This window comes from Nuphar pumila, chromosome 5, assembly GCF_984573655.1.
Source record: "Nuphar pumila chromosome 5, dmNupPumi1.hap1.1, whole genome shotgun sequence".
Taxonomy (NCBI): domain Eukaryota; kingdom Viridiplantae; phylum Streptophyta; class Magnoliopsida; order Nymphaeales; family Nymphaeaceae; genus Nuphar; species Nuphar pumila.
Genome location: NC_143253.1, coordinates 10,388,750 through 10,403,531, shown reverse-complemented (window position 1 = coordinate 10,403,531; position 14,782 = coordinate 10,388,750). Strand labels below are relative to the sequence as shown.

General features: G+C 36.9%; 1 protein-coding gene across 2 annotated transcripts in view; it reads left to right on the top strand.

Moving 5' to 3' along the window:
- Positions 1-1,074: 1,074 nt before the first annotated feature.
- The window catches only part of LOC149836742 (protein transport protein SEC24 A-like), a 29,944-nt gene continuing 16,236 nt past the window's right edge, over positions 1,075-14,782 (top strand). The window contains exons 1-10 of one of the 2 annotated variants that reach the window (XM_090005554.1): positions 1,075-1,202; positions 2,663-3,598; positions 3,721-3,859; positions 7,626-7,816; positions 8,416-8,523; positions 8,701-8,904; positions 9,027-9,258; positions 9,342-9,491; positions 9,902-10,058; positions 10,447-10,574. In XM_090005554.1, coding sequence (XP_089861680.1) covers positions 2,708-3,598; positions 3,721-3,859; positions 7,626-7,816; positions 8,416-8,523; positions 8,701-8,904; positions 9,027-9,258; positions 9,342-9,491; positions 9,902-10,058; positions 10,447-10,574 — 2,200 coding nt within the window. In that variant the 5' untranslated portion in view covers positions 1,075-1,202; positions 2,663-2,707. Of the gene's footprint in view, positions 1,203-1,549; positions 1,635-2,662; positions 3,599-3,720; positions 3,860-7,625; positions 7,817-8,415; positions 8,524-8,700; positions 8,905-9,026; positions 9,259-9,341; positions 9,492-9,901; positions 10,059-10,446; positions 10,575-14,782 lie in introns of those variants that run through there. The other variant, XM_090005555.1, reaches the window with a different exon arrangement.

Genomic DNA, 14,782 nt, shown 5'->3' with positions numbered 1-14,782 from the left:
CGAGCCTTAGCTTTGGTCGAGACCACATTAAAGCTCATATTTCTTATGAATAAGCGCACGTCCGATGAGTTTGAAGTTACACCCTACTATATATATATCGCTTAAGATTTGAGTCAGAATGTCAGATATTTGAAAGACTCAAATCCATTAAATCAATGCGGCAAAAATATGCATATATTCATTTTATAACCAGCTTAATTATCCAGATCCATTTAATTTCGATCATCGACGTGTAAATATTTCATTAGAGACAATGACTTAATCGGGTCTGGTTTGGTGAAAGATTATCTTGTGAAAAAGAGAATTAGGCCAGATCCAGTTATACCGGATTTAGTAATTTCCTACATCTGACCCGAATCCAATACCTAATTACAGATCCAGATCCAAATGTACTACCCAGTATTCAACATCAAAACCATGCCTTCCTTAAAAAAAAAAGGAAAAAACTAGAAACCTTGGCTGATTTCGTATTTGGACCCTGACTTGTATCTTACCAACAGAACCCGATACGCCCATCCGAACCACTAGGTGGGCCCACATCCATTCTTTTATCTTGAGCATAGTCACAAATATCGCTGTTTTTTTAAATTCTCACGATTTTGAAAAGATCGAGAATTTATCGTGAGATTTTCAAAAACTGATATGGTTTCGAAAAAATGTGATGTTTTGAAAGCATTGTCCATTTTAAATTGTGCGTACTTCTATTAATCTTATCATGTTATTAATGCTATATTTATATAGTTTAAATGTTTTTTATTTTATATAATTTATTGTATATGATTAGATTTTAAATGTACGATATTTTCTTGGGATTCTTGGAAGAATTTTTTCTAATTTATAAGGAGATTTCCTCTGCCGAGAAAAACCCGATAATGAGATTTGTGCTTATGATCACGAGATTAGTTTCTCTGACCTGTAGTTGGATTTGGTTTTGCTCCGGTTAAGGTCCGAAACCATATACAGCCTCTCTTTCACCCCGTAATTCACTGAGAGAGGTAAGGGTAATTTAGGTATTTCAGACCACACATTAATAACACTCACTCACCAGACTTTACCACCTTTCTCCTTTATCCTCTCCGCTTGTAATCAACTTTTTTAACGTTAAATTAATATTAACGAATTGTTATTTGTTATCGGTATTTATATAGTCGAAGTGGCTGTCCTTCCTCAACTCTTCACCATCCTCTGGAGGCGATCAACAGGTAAAATTTCTCTCTCTCTCTCTTTTTTTTTTTTTAATTTTAAATGTGATAATAAGTTTCCAAATTTTGATCTTCTCCTGGTAGTTGATGAATTAGCCGAGAGAGATCCATCGAGATCTCTCGCCTATGCATTTTATTTTCTCTTTTTTCCTCTTTTTTCCCCCTTTTCTAGGGTTTTAGGTCGATCTGTCTATGTTTCTATGTCACTAGACGATCTCAGATTTGGGCTTCTAATTTGGGTTTTTGGGTTTATTGAGAAATTTTTATATGGGCACTTTCTAATTTTAGAATTTCGTTGCTTTGCTTCGTTGTTTGTTTTCGGCAGGTCGGTTGTTGAAAGGATCTAGGGTTTTTCCAATTTGGGGCTCCTCTTTTAGTCTCGGTTTTTGCTTTCTGGTCTGTTCATCCTTTGTTGTGATCGGTGTTCTTATGGTATGCTTCCCTTTTCTTTTTCCGTTTTTTTTTCCGGTGGCTGTCTGTGTGGAGTGTGATGATTAGATTGTCCATTTGAATTTGCACATTCGGTTTCGTTTGTACATTTTGGTCGAGCCTTCAAATTGCCGATAGTCTCTTGCGTTAGAAATCTTCAAATTCGGGATTTTTTTTTTTTTTGCTTTTTCATCTTCAGTGTTATCTAACTGCGTTGATTTTATATTAATTTTAATCAAAATTTCAAAGTCCTGGTTCTGTACTTTACTTAAGCTAAGCCAAACAAGTGGCAGATTTGATATACTTACTTTGCCACTTTCGTGTCGTCTGGCCGGTAAGGTATCCAGGCTGATCCCAGTGCCTACGAAGTTGTACCTGTTTTTCTTATGAAAATATCTATTCTTTTTATTTATTTATAATAATGTCTGTGGCGTATATACGCAGTTTCCTGAATTCAAGATGATTTACATAAGAATCCATTATCTCAAGGATATGATTACACTATGTGGAAGTATCAAAGTTTCAGTCTTCTAGATGTCGATTTGTGTTTTTATCTGTTGAAATGGTGTGTTTAATTAATGTTCAAAAAATTTGCAAATGGTAGGAGTGAGGATGTAGTCTATAGAATTTACTATATGCTCAAGCGCCTCATGTCTTTGATGCGTTTTAGCTTATTGTATATGGTAGAAGAAAAGAACCTTAATTCTCGAGCTATTTTGCTATCCCACTTGTCTTAATATCCACATTTTGATCAAATCTGGTGGTCTTATCAATTGGGCAATATTGACTTGATAATCAATTCTTTGCTATTTGTTTTTATCTTTCATTTGCCTGTCGTCTGCCTACTTTCCTTTTTTTGGATCAGTTTGTGAACTATGGTGAATGTTTCGATGCTGCATTTATGTTTACTTAAAGAAAAGCAGGAGACCTTCACGTTTAAATGGATTCTGAAGCATTTCTTGTTGTATAGTTTCTTTTCATGGCTATACCCTTCACAGGCTTGCAATAACCCATATTTGAAAATATGGCAGGTTTTTTAATATGGGCAGCAACTAGACTAAGAATATCAAGTGAAAATGCAGCCCATGGGAAATGAAAGGCCAGGAGCTCCAACTTATGTTGGCAGACCTGCCTTCCCTTTTGGAGCTCCCCCTCCTATGATGCCTTCTGAACCATCTGGACCTGTGTCTGGGTCTGACCCATCTCTTAACAGACCTGTGGCTCCACCTAGGTTTAGTGGCCCTCCTTCTATGGGACCACCACCATTGTCATACCCCTCGTATTTGGGACAGAATCAGCGTTTTCCTTCTCCACAGTATCCTTCAACTACCCAATCCATTGTGAACCCCACTGGCCCAACTTTTTTCAGTCAACAAGTAGCAGCCCCTCCTGTTCAACCTTTTGTAGGTAATCAAGTATTAGGCTCTCATCCTCCAACTCAGCAGTTTTTGACCCCTCCCCCTCCTTCTGCTGTCCATCCCCCGGTGCAGACTCCTTTAGTTCCAATGGGACCTCCCCCACCAGGAGTAAACGTAATGTATCCCAGAGAAAGTGTGCCTTCATCATTTGAGCCATCATTTCCTGCTTCAGGACCTGTTTTACAGCCATCTATCCAACAATACCCTTTCCGTTCACAGCAAGGTTTTGTTCCTCCTCCACCTATAGTTGGTCCTGTGACTCAGGATTCAATGCAAGGGGTGCTTCAAGGACTTGTCGAGGAGTTCCAGTCATTATCCGTGGGCCCTATTCCTGGATCGATGGACTCTGGAATTGACTCCAAATCATTGCCAAGGCCATTGGATGGTGATGTTGTGCCAAGTTCTTTCAGTGAAATGTACCCATTAAATTGCCACTCAAGGTATTTACGGTTGACGACTAGTGCCATTCCGAATTCCCAGTCATTACTTTCAAGGTGGCATTTGCCTCTAGGCGCTGTGGTTCATCCTCTTGCTGAACCACCTGATGGGGTCAGTATGATGGTCTCTGTGCTTGTTATGCTTTTGTGTAACATTTATTATTTTTTTGCATTTTTTCTTATGTTGATGTATCATCTCAACTTTCACTTTCTATTGCGATATCCATTATGCAGGAAGAAGTACCAGTTGTTGGCTTTACATCTGCAGGGATTATCCGTTGCAGAAGATGCCGCACCTATGTTAACCCATATGTCACTTTTACAGATGGAGGCAGAAAATGGCGATGCAATATATGTGCTCTGTTCAATGATGGTATGTACATAAGGGGTTGTTCATCCATCCAGCTTATCACTTCCACAGTCATAACGTTCTAAAGGCACTTGTTTCAATTCTGTACTCAGTCTGTTAAAAAGTCATCTCTAGAGAAACATCTCTAAGTGATTAATTTCTCAGCAAGGACAGAGCTTTGTTTTTCCTCAAGAAATTGCTTTCTGAGTGGGCCATGTCTTTGCCAGTTCTCCAGTTTTTCTGGCTTAACAACCTGGCCATTTGATGCCAGTGTTCAAGAGTCAGTGATATAGATCTTTCAACTTCTTTCTTTTCAGTAATGGCTGAGTTCAAAGCTTTGGATTATTCTACCTGATCAGAAATTTGTTTATATACCAGCATCTCTGGTCTTGCTTATCAAACTAGTGGTTGCATATGTTAGCCCTTACAAGATTAGAATTGTTGGAGATACTTGCATATTTACTGGGTTGGGTCTAGATGAGCTAAAAATTCTACAACATGAGGAAATTTTTTGGCGGAGATCTAGCTGGTTCTCAAGGACTAAGCTCAGTTGCTTTGCTGAGGTGGTCTAGTCTTTGGCTGGCCTCAAGTTTTTCCAATTGAAAACTTGAAGCCTGGCCGAGTAGAAGCAAGCTTCGGACTAGGTTAGGTCAGTGAGTTTCAAGTACTGGTTGCTTCATCAATAACAGCCGACATTTTTGCCCTGTCCCTGTCCTTTTATGTTGTGTTCTGTCTTTCATTTAGGATGCGTTTGCGTGTGCAGATACACACACACACACGTATGCATGTATGCGTTAATCTAATTTGAAACATTTCATATTAACATTAGTAGTGTTTAACTGATTGAAGTAGCTAAAATATCCTCAAAAGTGGTAGAATTATTGTAAACACAGTTGCTTTTTGGATGAAAAAGTGACTTTCATTATTCAAATAAAATTACTTTTTGAAAATGTTGTTTGACTTTTTCTTTTACCCTTCCAAAACAAGGGACCTAATCTATTCTTAAAAACAACTAGACATTTTTAAAAATACCACTGCTTTAGGGTTTTTTTTGTCATTTCAATCAGTTGAATGATGCTATGTATGTATGTATGTATGCATGCATGCATGCATGCATGTATGTATGTATGTATGTATGTATGTATGGTGGTAAACTTATGGTGGTACACACTTAATTTACATAGATCTATGCTCCAAAGGCAAAATCTAACATTTGGATCATGCTTAACATATTCTATTTACTATTTCCATGCGTTAAAGTTGACTGAAATATGATGTTTTATACAATTTCTAGACCACCCTTATTTCCATGAATTGTAAGCCGTTGATTTTCATTGTCTCAAAAGTAGGATCTTATGATGTATTAGATGTAATGAAACAAGCGGAAATACAATAGAGAACCCAATAAGGGTTAACAAGAATACAAAAGAAGTACCCAAATACTAATCCACCAAGGGATAATACAATCACCAAAAGAGAACAAACTCAAAAGCACAAGAAGGGCCACTAAGGGCCAACACAAAGCATAAAAAACAAGTTCTCTTAATAAAATGCTTAAAAAGCATTGATGAATACAAAGGGGAAAACCCCTATTTATAATACAAACAAGAGAGTGTGAGGGCAGCCCAACAACTAGTTGGGTTGTCCCCAACAGCCATATTACATATAAAATAAGAAAAATAAAAAGAAGAAATAAAATAAAATAAAATAAAAGGAAGCACAGCCTCTACTAGGCTGACACCTATTACATGAGTGAAATCACTGAAAACCCCTGATGAGTATTTCAGTTTGCATAGAACAGAATATATATATATATATATATATATATATATATATATATATATATATATGTATATACAACACATTATTTAACATTAGATATGATAAAACCTTCTAACATAGTAAATAAACCATGCTAAATACATCTGTATGGTTAGATCTACCATTTGGTGGCTATAACTATAAAAACGAGTGTGTACTGCAGTAAGGTATTCATGGTGCAGAACCACCTTATATTTTCCCTATACATGCGTCTGTATATAAATAATGACACACACACACACACACAGCCCTGCATTGCATGGGGACACAATAGGAACAAGATATCTCAAAATTCTCAAAGCAGTGAGAGACAAGAAGTAAGAATTGCAATGCTTTCAGTTCTTAGTGAGTTACGTAAATCGATACGATTCACCCTTGATTGGGCTATTTTTTAATAAATATTAAATAATTCTAAAAATTTAAAATTTAATATTATTGTAATGATTTTAACACGTGTCACGTTCTGATTGACACATAATATTTTTTTTTATTTTTTGGCTGATACAGAACGATTCACCTGAGTATCAGTATGGACCGATATACCTGAATCGTTTGCCCAATGATTCAGGTACTGATACTGACATTGATGCAGTGAAAACCATAAGTTAACAAACCAAGCTCTGACTCCTGATTCCTAGCCTTGGGCTAAGTTTAATCATTTTTCAAGAAAGAAACAAAAAAAAATCATTTAGTTGAGCAATGAACAACATAACAGTTTCATCTGTAAATCAGCTGAAAAATTTGCTGAGTCGAGGAGAAAGAAGGTGAGAAGAAGAGAAGTTTGTGTTAAGATTCTGATGATGACAATGACTCAATTGCTAAAATTTCATGTTGAGAATCAAGATCTTTTTTCTTCATCCATTTTTAATTAATGACAAATGTAGGTGAAAGACCTGTATTGCAAATAAAACAAATAGGTTAGTCCAGTTAGCCCATTAGACTAGAACACTTTACAAATACACATGCTTATAATAATAGAGAACCCCAAATGTGAAATGAAGTATGCTATGGAACACTTATTTATTTCTATTGATAATGGGTTGGTGGCCGTTTAATTTTTTCATTTACTGGGGTTTAATATTTTAAGTGGTGGATTTGACTTTTCCAATGAATGTATTTTGTTTTCCAAGATGATAACTATGCGCTTTGAAAACAAATAGAGAGAGGTTTTATATGTATATATAGGGTTAATATTTGGTGCCTTTGAAGGCACCAAATTATATGAAACTATTGAGCTGAAAATCATTGGTTCAAGCTTTATCAACTCAATCTGACCACATAGATGTGTTGAGGAAGGTTTGTTTGCTAAGGATCAAACCTTGGATCGTGTTATTTCGATTTAAAAATATGATTTTTTGAGTCATGAAATTTTAGTGCATTGTAGACTATTTATTTTTGAAGCCCTTAAAAAACCTGCTTATGTGTCACAATCATATGATTCAAAACTCATTTCCCGCTAAACAAACATTGTAGATCACATCCATAAGATTTAATTTACAAAAAACAAACAAACTAAAACTTATGATTTTCAGCTCAATAGTTCCATATAATTTGGTGAAGGCACCAAATATTAATCCATATATATATACACACACACACACACACACACACACACACACATAGCTAAAGTTATAGAGGTCCTTATAAATTAACAATTATTAATAGATGTGCAATTTGATACTCATTTGGCATTTTATGATTGGTTCTGTTAGCTTAAATTAGTTAGCGTGCTAAAGAACAAATAATTCTACTGGCCTTCTCAGATAATGGAGCCGCTAAGGCATAACCATTTTGTTTCTTTAGATGCTAATGTGACAACCCTAAGTCACTGAACATGTCTTTGCCTTTTTTAAGTTGGTCTGCTTCATTGCACATTTTTTCTTTTTCATTTTTCCTGTTCTGTTAAACAATTGGGCAATTTCCTATCTGTTTTATATGTCAATAATGTTTGTAAACTGTTTCTATTCAGTTCCTGGTGATTATTTTGCACATTTGGATGCAAATGGTAGGCGGTGTGACATTGATCAACGGCCTGAACTCTCAAAGGGTAGTGTGGAATTTGTTGCTCCTACTGAGTATATGGTCCGGCCTCCAATGCCACCACTTTACTTTTTCCTTATTGATGTATCATTGACAGCTGTCAAAAGTGGCATGCTAGAGGTAATCAGTTTATTCTTAAATCCATAGTCTTCGTTGTTGTTGAATCCTTTTTCTAGATTATTGAGTTTGTCACATAGGTACAGGTGCTGGTATTCTGTGCAGCATTGTTGTTTTCTGAAAAAAGGGTGCTAGGGTGAGGCTGTGTTGTGTATGTTGCACAGACACACACACATTTATGTGTACTGCAAACATAAAAAATCGATCAACATTTAAACAAAGAAAAAGTAGAAAGAATGACATATTCATATAAAAAATATAAGCTTTTATATAAGCATCGCCTAGAAGCACCGGGCACCAGCACCTGGGAGTATCAAGCATCAAGACAGGATGTTGGGCACTGAGTATGCACATTAGATAAATTTGAACCATTTGCCATGTCTGTGCTTCTTGACCAACTAGTTTTCTTGGCTTGAAAACTTTGTGAAACCTTTTCTGAGGCACGAGAAATCAGACCATTATAGTTATTCTGGTAAACCATTTAATACCTAGTTCCAAAGTCCAGCAAGTATTCTTCACCATATCATAATGCAATAGGTCCTGGGAAAACATATCTTTTGACTTCTAGCTAATGTGGCACTTTTTTTTTCTTTTCCCTCCAGGTCATAGCCAACACTATAAAGGCCTGTTTGAATAACCTGCCTGGATTCCCAAGAACACAGATCGGCTTTTTAACATTTGATAGCACTCTACATTTCTATAACATGAAGGTATGTGTACCAATTTGGAACTTTGAGTTTACGTTTAGTTATCTATCCTTTCTGAAAGCAGTTGTCTTACTTTCATTTTGATGCCTCTGAACTTCAGGTATTCCCCCAGCTTTGATTGTGCATGATTAGTAAAAATTATTCCAACTTATTGTTGTTTTTTGTTTTGTCCCGTGCCAGTCATCTTTGACACAGCCTCAATTGATGGTTGTGGCAGATCTTGATGACATTTTTCTGCCATTGCCGGATGATCTTCTCGTTAACTTGTCAGAGTCAAGAGCTGTAGCGGATGCTTTCTTGGATAGTCTACCTTCTATGTTCCAAGACACTGCAAATGTTGAATCTGCCTTTGGACCTGCTGTTAAAGCAGCACAAATGGTTATGGTGGGTTTTTGTTTCTGGCTACCATTGCATACCTTTTCATCTAGTAATTTATGGTTTGTTAGTCTTTTGTTCTAAATTGCGAGTAGATCCTAACAGATTTCTGTTTTTGACCTCCCTAACAGAGCCAACTTGGAGGAAAGTTGCTTATCTTTCAGAGCACGTTACCCTCACTTGGCATAGGCCGTCTAAAGCTACGTGGGGATGACATGCGTATTTATGGAACAGATAAAGAACATATTGTACGAGTACCAGACGATCCATTTTATAAGCAAATGGCTGCAGATCTTGTCAAGTATCAGATTGCGGTGAATCTATATGCTTTCAGTGATAAGTATTGTGATATAGCTTCCTTAGGTATTGAGACTGTTGCACAGATATGAGTTAATTTCTCTTCATGCATGCTATTGTTCAGCCTAAGAAGATTTTCCCTTTGACAGGAACCCTGGCAAAGTATACTGGTGGCCAGGTATATTATTATCCTTCATTTCGGGGAAGCTTTCCTAAAGAAAAGCTCAGACATGAGTTAACCAGGGACCTTACCAGGGAGACTGCTTGGGAAGCTGTTATGCGTGTAAGGTGTGGAAAAGGTTTGTGCCTCATGGTACCAATGCGTGGGAATTGTATCTCCATCATATTTTTCATAAATAATGTAGGAAATTGGTTTTACTTTTGAGAACCTATAAGCGAAGTTTTTTTCCTGGAAAAATCTCTGGGATTTGAAAAAATAATACAAATGTTAAAGTTTTTATAAATGGATATTTTGAAGAAAAAATCACAAGAATATTGCAGCATTGTTGTGATATTGTTTTGATATTTTGACTTTGGATTATTTAAATTTTGTACTTTTTATTTTTTACATCTTTCAGAAACTTGAAAATTAAAAAAAACAATAGCAGTATTGGAGACTGGTTAAGATTCATTGGTTTACAACGGAAATCACATTTGCTGGCCTTTATTTCTTTTATCTAACTTACTATGTTTCTCTTTTATTTTCCAGGGGTGCGGTTTACTACTTATCATGGTCTTTTTATGTTGAGGTCTTCTGACCTAATGACACTTCCAGCAGTAGACTGTGATAAAGCCTTTGCTATGCAACTATCACTTGAGGAGACATTGCTGACCACCCAGACTGTATATTTTCAAGTTGCTCTTTTGTATCCTTTCATGCTTTACAATTTACCTGTCTTAATTGAAGAAGGCTGCAATGGCCTTTTCTTACTAAATTGTGAGAATGGGAACTAAAGTTCTGTTTTGTTGATAATATGCGGAAAATTCACAATGTCAGTGGATAACAGGGATGCTATTCTTTACATTTTGGATCTCATTATGAATTGGTTCATCATTCTCTTCTTAGTATAGAAAATCCCAAATTCTCATTTTTTACGGGTCAGATAAATAGTTCAACGAGGCATTTTATAATTTTATTGCATGCTTAGGTAGCTTTTACTCGTTTTAAAGCTGATAATGGGTTGGGATGTAATGAAAGTGTACATAGATGGTCTCATACCTTATACAACAAGAAATGTCCTTAGCAAGTGCAAGGTACACATCTTCATCTGGTGAAAGACGAATTAGAGTTCATACAGCAGCTGCACCTGTGGTAACCGATCTTGGGGAGATGTATCGCCATGCTGATACTGGGGCAATTGCGACACTATTGAGTCGGCTAGGTAAGAATGCTTGCAAATAGAACATATATATTGGATGTTGAACCCTTTATTAAAAAATGTATGCAGAGCATATATTTTATGTACAATTTTCTTTTATTAGTTCCTTTTTCTTTTTTCTTTTGATGCTGAAATATGACCACAATACAACTGAGCAAAAAAAGGCATCTTGTAAGTTGTAACTTCTAAATCTCTGATGCTAGTTTTAAGTCATAAGCAATGTTACCATTCACTGCAAAGAAGAACAGTAAAATAGTAGCATGGATGCAATGAGTCAACAAAGAAGTTTATAGATCTACAAACCTTTGATATGAATATTAAGATTGATTTCATACGGATGCTATTGTTCTCGGTTTTCACATGAATATGCAAAGGGGTGATAACTAGGTATTTATGCAAGTGTATCTGGTATCATCGAATGTGAGTAAAGTATCTTAGGTCTTTTGTAGATTTGATACATCATACATGGATACAGGAAACCCATTAGATTCACTGTTGTAGGTGATGGTTGGTTGATAATAGTGATGCCATGGTTGATATATGATAAAAGCTAGTCTGCATGCATACAAGAACTATATTGCAGGTCTCAAACAATGAATCAGATATATTTACACCATGGTTCTGGTCCACAAACGCAATGAAGGGCATGAAATAGAAGATTATAATGAAAAATATTGAAGGGCATTGGGATTTAATTAATATTTGAATGGACATAAGAATGCATATACGAGTAAGCAGACTAAATTAGCTTATAGCGAAAATAAAGCCTGGAGGGCGGAGGTCTAATAGGTTTTCGAACCGGGAGAGGATCAAGACCTTAATATTCTTGATAATAAACTTGTTAAAATACAGTTTGCGTATGGATCTGGATCCAGATCCATACGCATGTTAAATGAAACACATGCTTATATAACCTCATTAATGGCATTCTTGTAATATCATTGTATATGTTTTACTTTATAATTTTTAGGGTTTTGGAGGTCGAGCAATTGAGTGCCGCCCCAGCCATTGTGCATTCTCTCTCTCTCTCCTTGTTTCCTGTGGAAGCTGAACCAGATACATACGAAAGCAAATCTGATATGGTATCAGAGCTGGATTAATCCTGTCTGTGAAGAAGTTCTGAAACTTGGCAGATCAAGCCCCTGATCAGCGTGAACAGCAACCTCCTTTTCAGCGTGAACAGGTCCCAGTGTGGACAGTTCCAGCGTGAACAACAGATCTGAAATCTCATCTTCTGAAACCCCTGATCAGCGTGAACAACAACCCCCTTTTTCAGCGTGAACAGGTCCCAGCGTGAACAACAGATCTGAAATCTCATCTTCTGAAAGTTGGTACCTTTCTCTTTTCCTTTCAGTGTGCTCATCGTTCCTTTCTTTTCTGTTACTCATTTTTTGTTATTCTCGTTCATTGGTATCTGTTTATCTTCTTCATTCCATCGTCTGTGTTGATTCCATCTTTTCCTCAACATCAACGACTGGTTTTTCATATCAGTGTGGGTTCCATCTTTTCCTAAACATCAACGACTGCATCCTTGAATTGCAGACAAACCGACCACTAGCCCCTTTTTATTTCAAACCAGCTTTTTGATTCCACAAGTTTTTCCTTTCCTTTATTGCTGCTTTAGTGTTCTTTGTGCAACACTTTTGGTAGTACAGGTATATGCCTTATTAAAGTTTTGCTGATTGATTAAGTGATCTCAAATCTGTTTATTTCTTTTCATTCATCTTGTTTGCTTATTCATTGTTCCACTGATATGGATTACTCTTCGTCATCCGGTCCCTCTGCCAATTTCTTGAGTCAGCTCGTTACAGAAAAACTTACTCATTCTAATTTTTTGACCTGGAAGAGGCAAATCTTTCCTTTTATACGGAGTCAGGATCTCGATGAACATTTGAATGGTTTAGTTCCTATACCACCACGACTTATTTTGCAGGAAACCAAGGATGAGAAGGGTGACACAATTACCATTTCTATTATGAATCCAGAGTATACAGCTTGGAGGAAGCGGGATCAGTCTTTGGTTGCTTATATTACGCCAACACTCTCTCAAGAAGTGTTTGTTACTCTTTCAAATGATTGCACTGCGGCGGATCTGTGGACTAAGCTGTCTCAGACATACTCTCAGATATCAGATGCCCGAGTTATGTACTTAAAAAATGAATTTCAAAGTTTGAAGAAAGGCTCCATGACAGTCATGGAATACATAGGCCGCTTGAAGAGTATTACTGATCAATTGGCTGTTGTTGGAAGTGCTATTGCAGATAAAGATAAAGTTCAACAACTTCTCAATGGATTGGGTCCTGATTTTGACATGTTTACCACAACTTTATCATGCCTTCCTCACTTGCCCACTTTTGACGACCTCCAAGCGAACCTTCTCCAGCATGAGATGATTATGAAGCAAAGGGCAGAAGGAAATGAATCAGCTCGTCCTCATTCAGTTTTGGCCATGGACACTTCTGTAGGTTTTGGACGAGGGAATGGAGGGCATCAAGGAGGCAGAGGCCGCAGACGTTTTAGGTAGGGAGGACGTGGTATCTTGCCTACACCTAATATTTCAGGGGTTTTTAATACAGGGAATCAGAGGAGAGTGCCCACTTGTTTCTTATGTAACAAAAGAGGACATGTGAAAGCTGATTGTTGGTTCAATCTACAGAATAGAGGAAAAATAAACAAAATTGAGAATAAATCAGCTACTGCTTTGGACACAAAAGTGCCATCCACAGATGTGCAACAACTTTTGTTATCAGCATTGTCACAGATGACGATCAAGCAAAATGAACAAGGCGAATGGTATGTTGATTCAGGTGCCGCCACACATGTTACGGGTAATGCGGGTAAGTTATCTCATTTATTGCCTTATTTTGAAAAATGTAGTATAGTTACGGGAGATGGAACTTATCACTCCATTAGTCATACTGGCAATGCACATATCCCTATGTCAAAGTCCTCACTTCACTTGTCCAATGTCCTTGCTCCTAATATTAAAAAAAACATTGTTTCTGTAGCTAAACTTGTTGACGATATGAATTCTTCCATTGAATTTACTCCCTCTTCTGTTTATGTTAAGGATCTACGAACGAATGAGACGTTCGCTAAGGGGGAGCGACAAGGAAACATGTACGTCTTCAAGGAGATTTCTTCAGTGTCTTCGCCCTCAGTCCCAGTCCTCCAGTTGAAGTCGTCTAAGCATTCTTCAGTGTCTTCGCCTTCAGAGTCTTTGTTTTTTCCTTCATTGGAAGTTTTTAATTCATCTCATTGTAATAAGCCAGATATTTGACATAGTCGTTTAGGACATTGTAGTCGAGGTTTCGTTGAAAATCTTGTATCTGATGGTCTCCTTCCAGAGTCTAGTTTATGTTCATTTTTTTATAATAATAATAAATGTTCTTCATGCGAACTCTGCAAAAGCCATGTTCTTCCTTTTCATATTATAAATAAAAGAGCTTCAAAGCCATTTGAAATTATTTGTTCTGATGTTTGGGGACCCGCACCTATTCCTTATCTTTCTGGCAGTCGTTACTATGTTGTCTTTATTGATTCCTATTCTGGTTATACTTGGATATATTTCTTAAAACACAAGCATGAAGTTTTTCAAATATTTCGAGAATTCCATTCGATGGTCAAAACAAAGTTTGCTTGTGATATTGTGCATTTAGAATGTGATGGTGGAGGAGAGTATTCATCGAACGAGTTTATTGCCTTTCTTCGGGATAAAGGAATAAGTCGACAAGTTTCTTGCCCTCATACTCCTCAACAAAATAGGGTTGCGGAGAGGAAACACAAGCATATTGTCGAGAGTGCGATGAGCATGTTACATGATAGCAATGTGCTCGTTAGTCTCTGGACATAAGTTTTTCACACATCTGTTCATATCATAAATCGTCTTCCTATGGCACTTTTGGATCAGAAATCTCCCTATTATACTTTATTTGGGCAACATTCCTCTTACGATGAGCTGCGTGTTTTTGGTTGTGTATGTTTTATACATATTGATTCATCTCTGCGAAATAAGTTTCAGGACAAGGCTGTCAAGTGCAGATTTGTTGGGTATGCAGATGAATACAAAGGTTATCGATGCTATGACCCTACTACAAAACGTATTAGGACCTCCAGAAATGTTGTTTTTGACGAACAAAATTTTCAGGCCAATGACTCTGCAACGTTGCCACCTCGAGAATTAGAAGTATATGATCCATGGATAAGCGCAG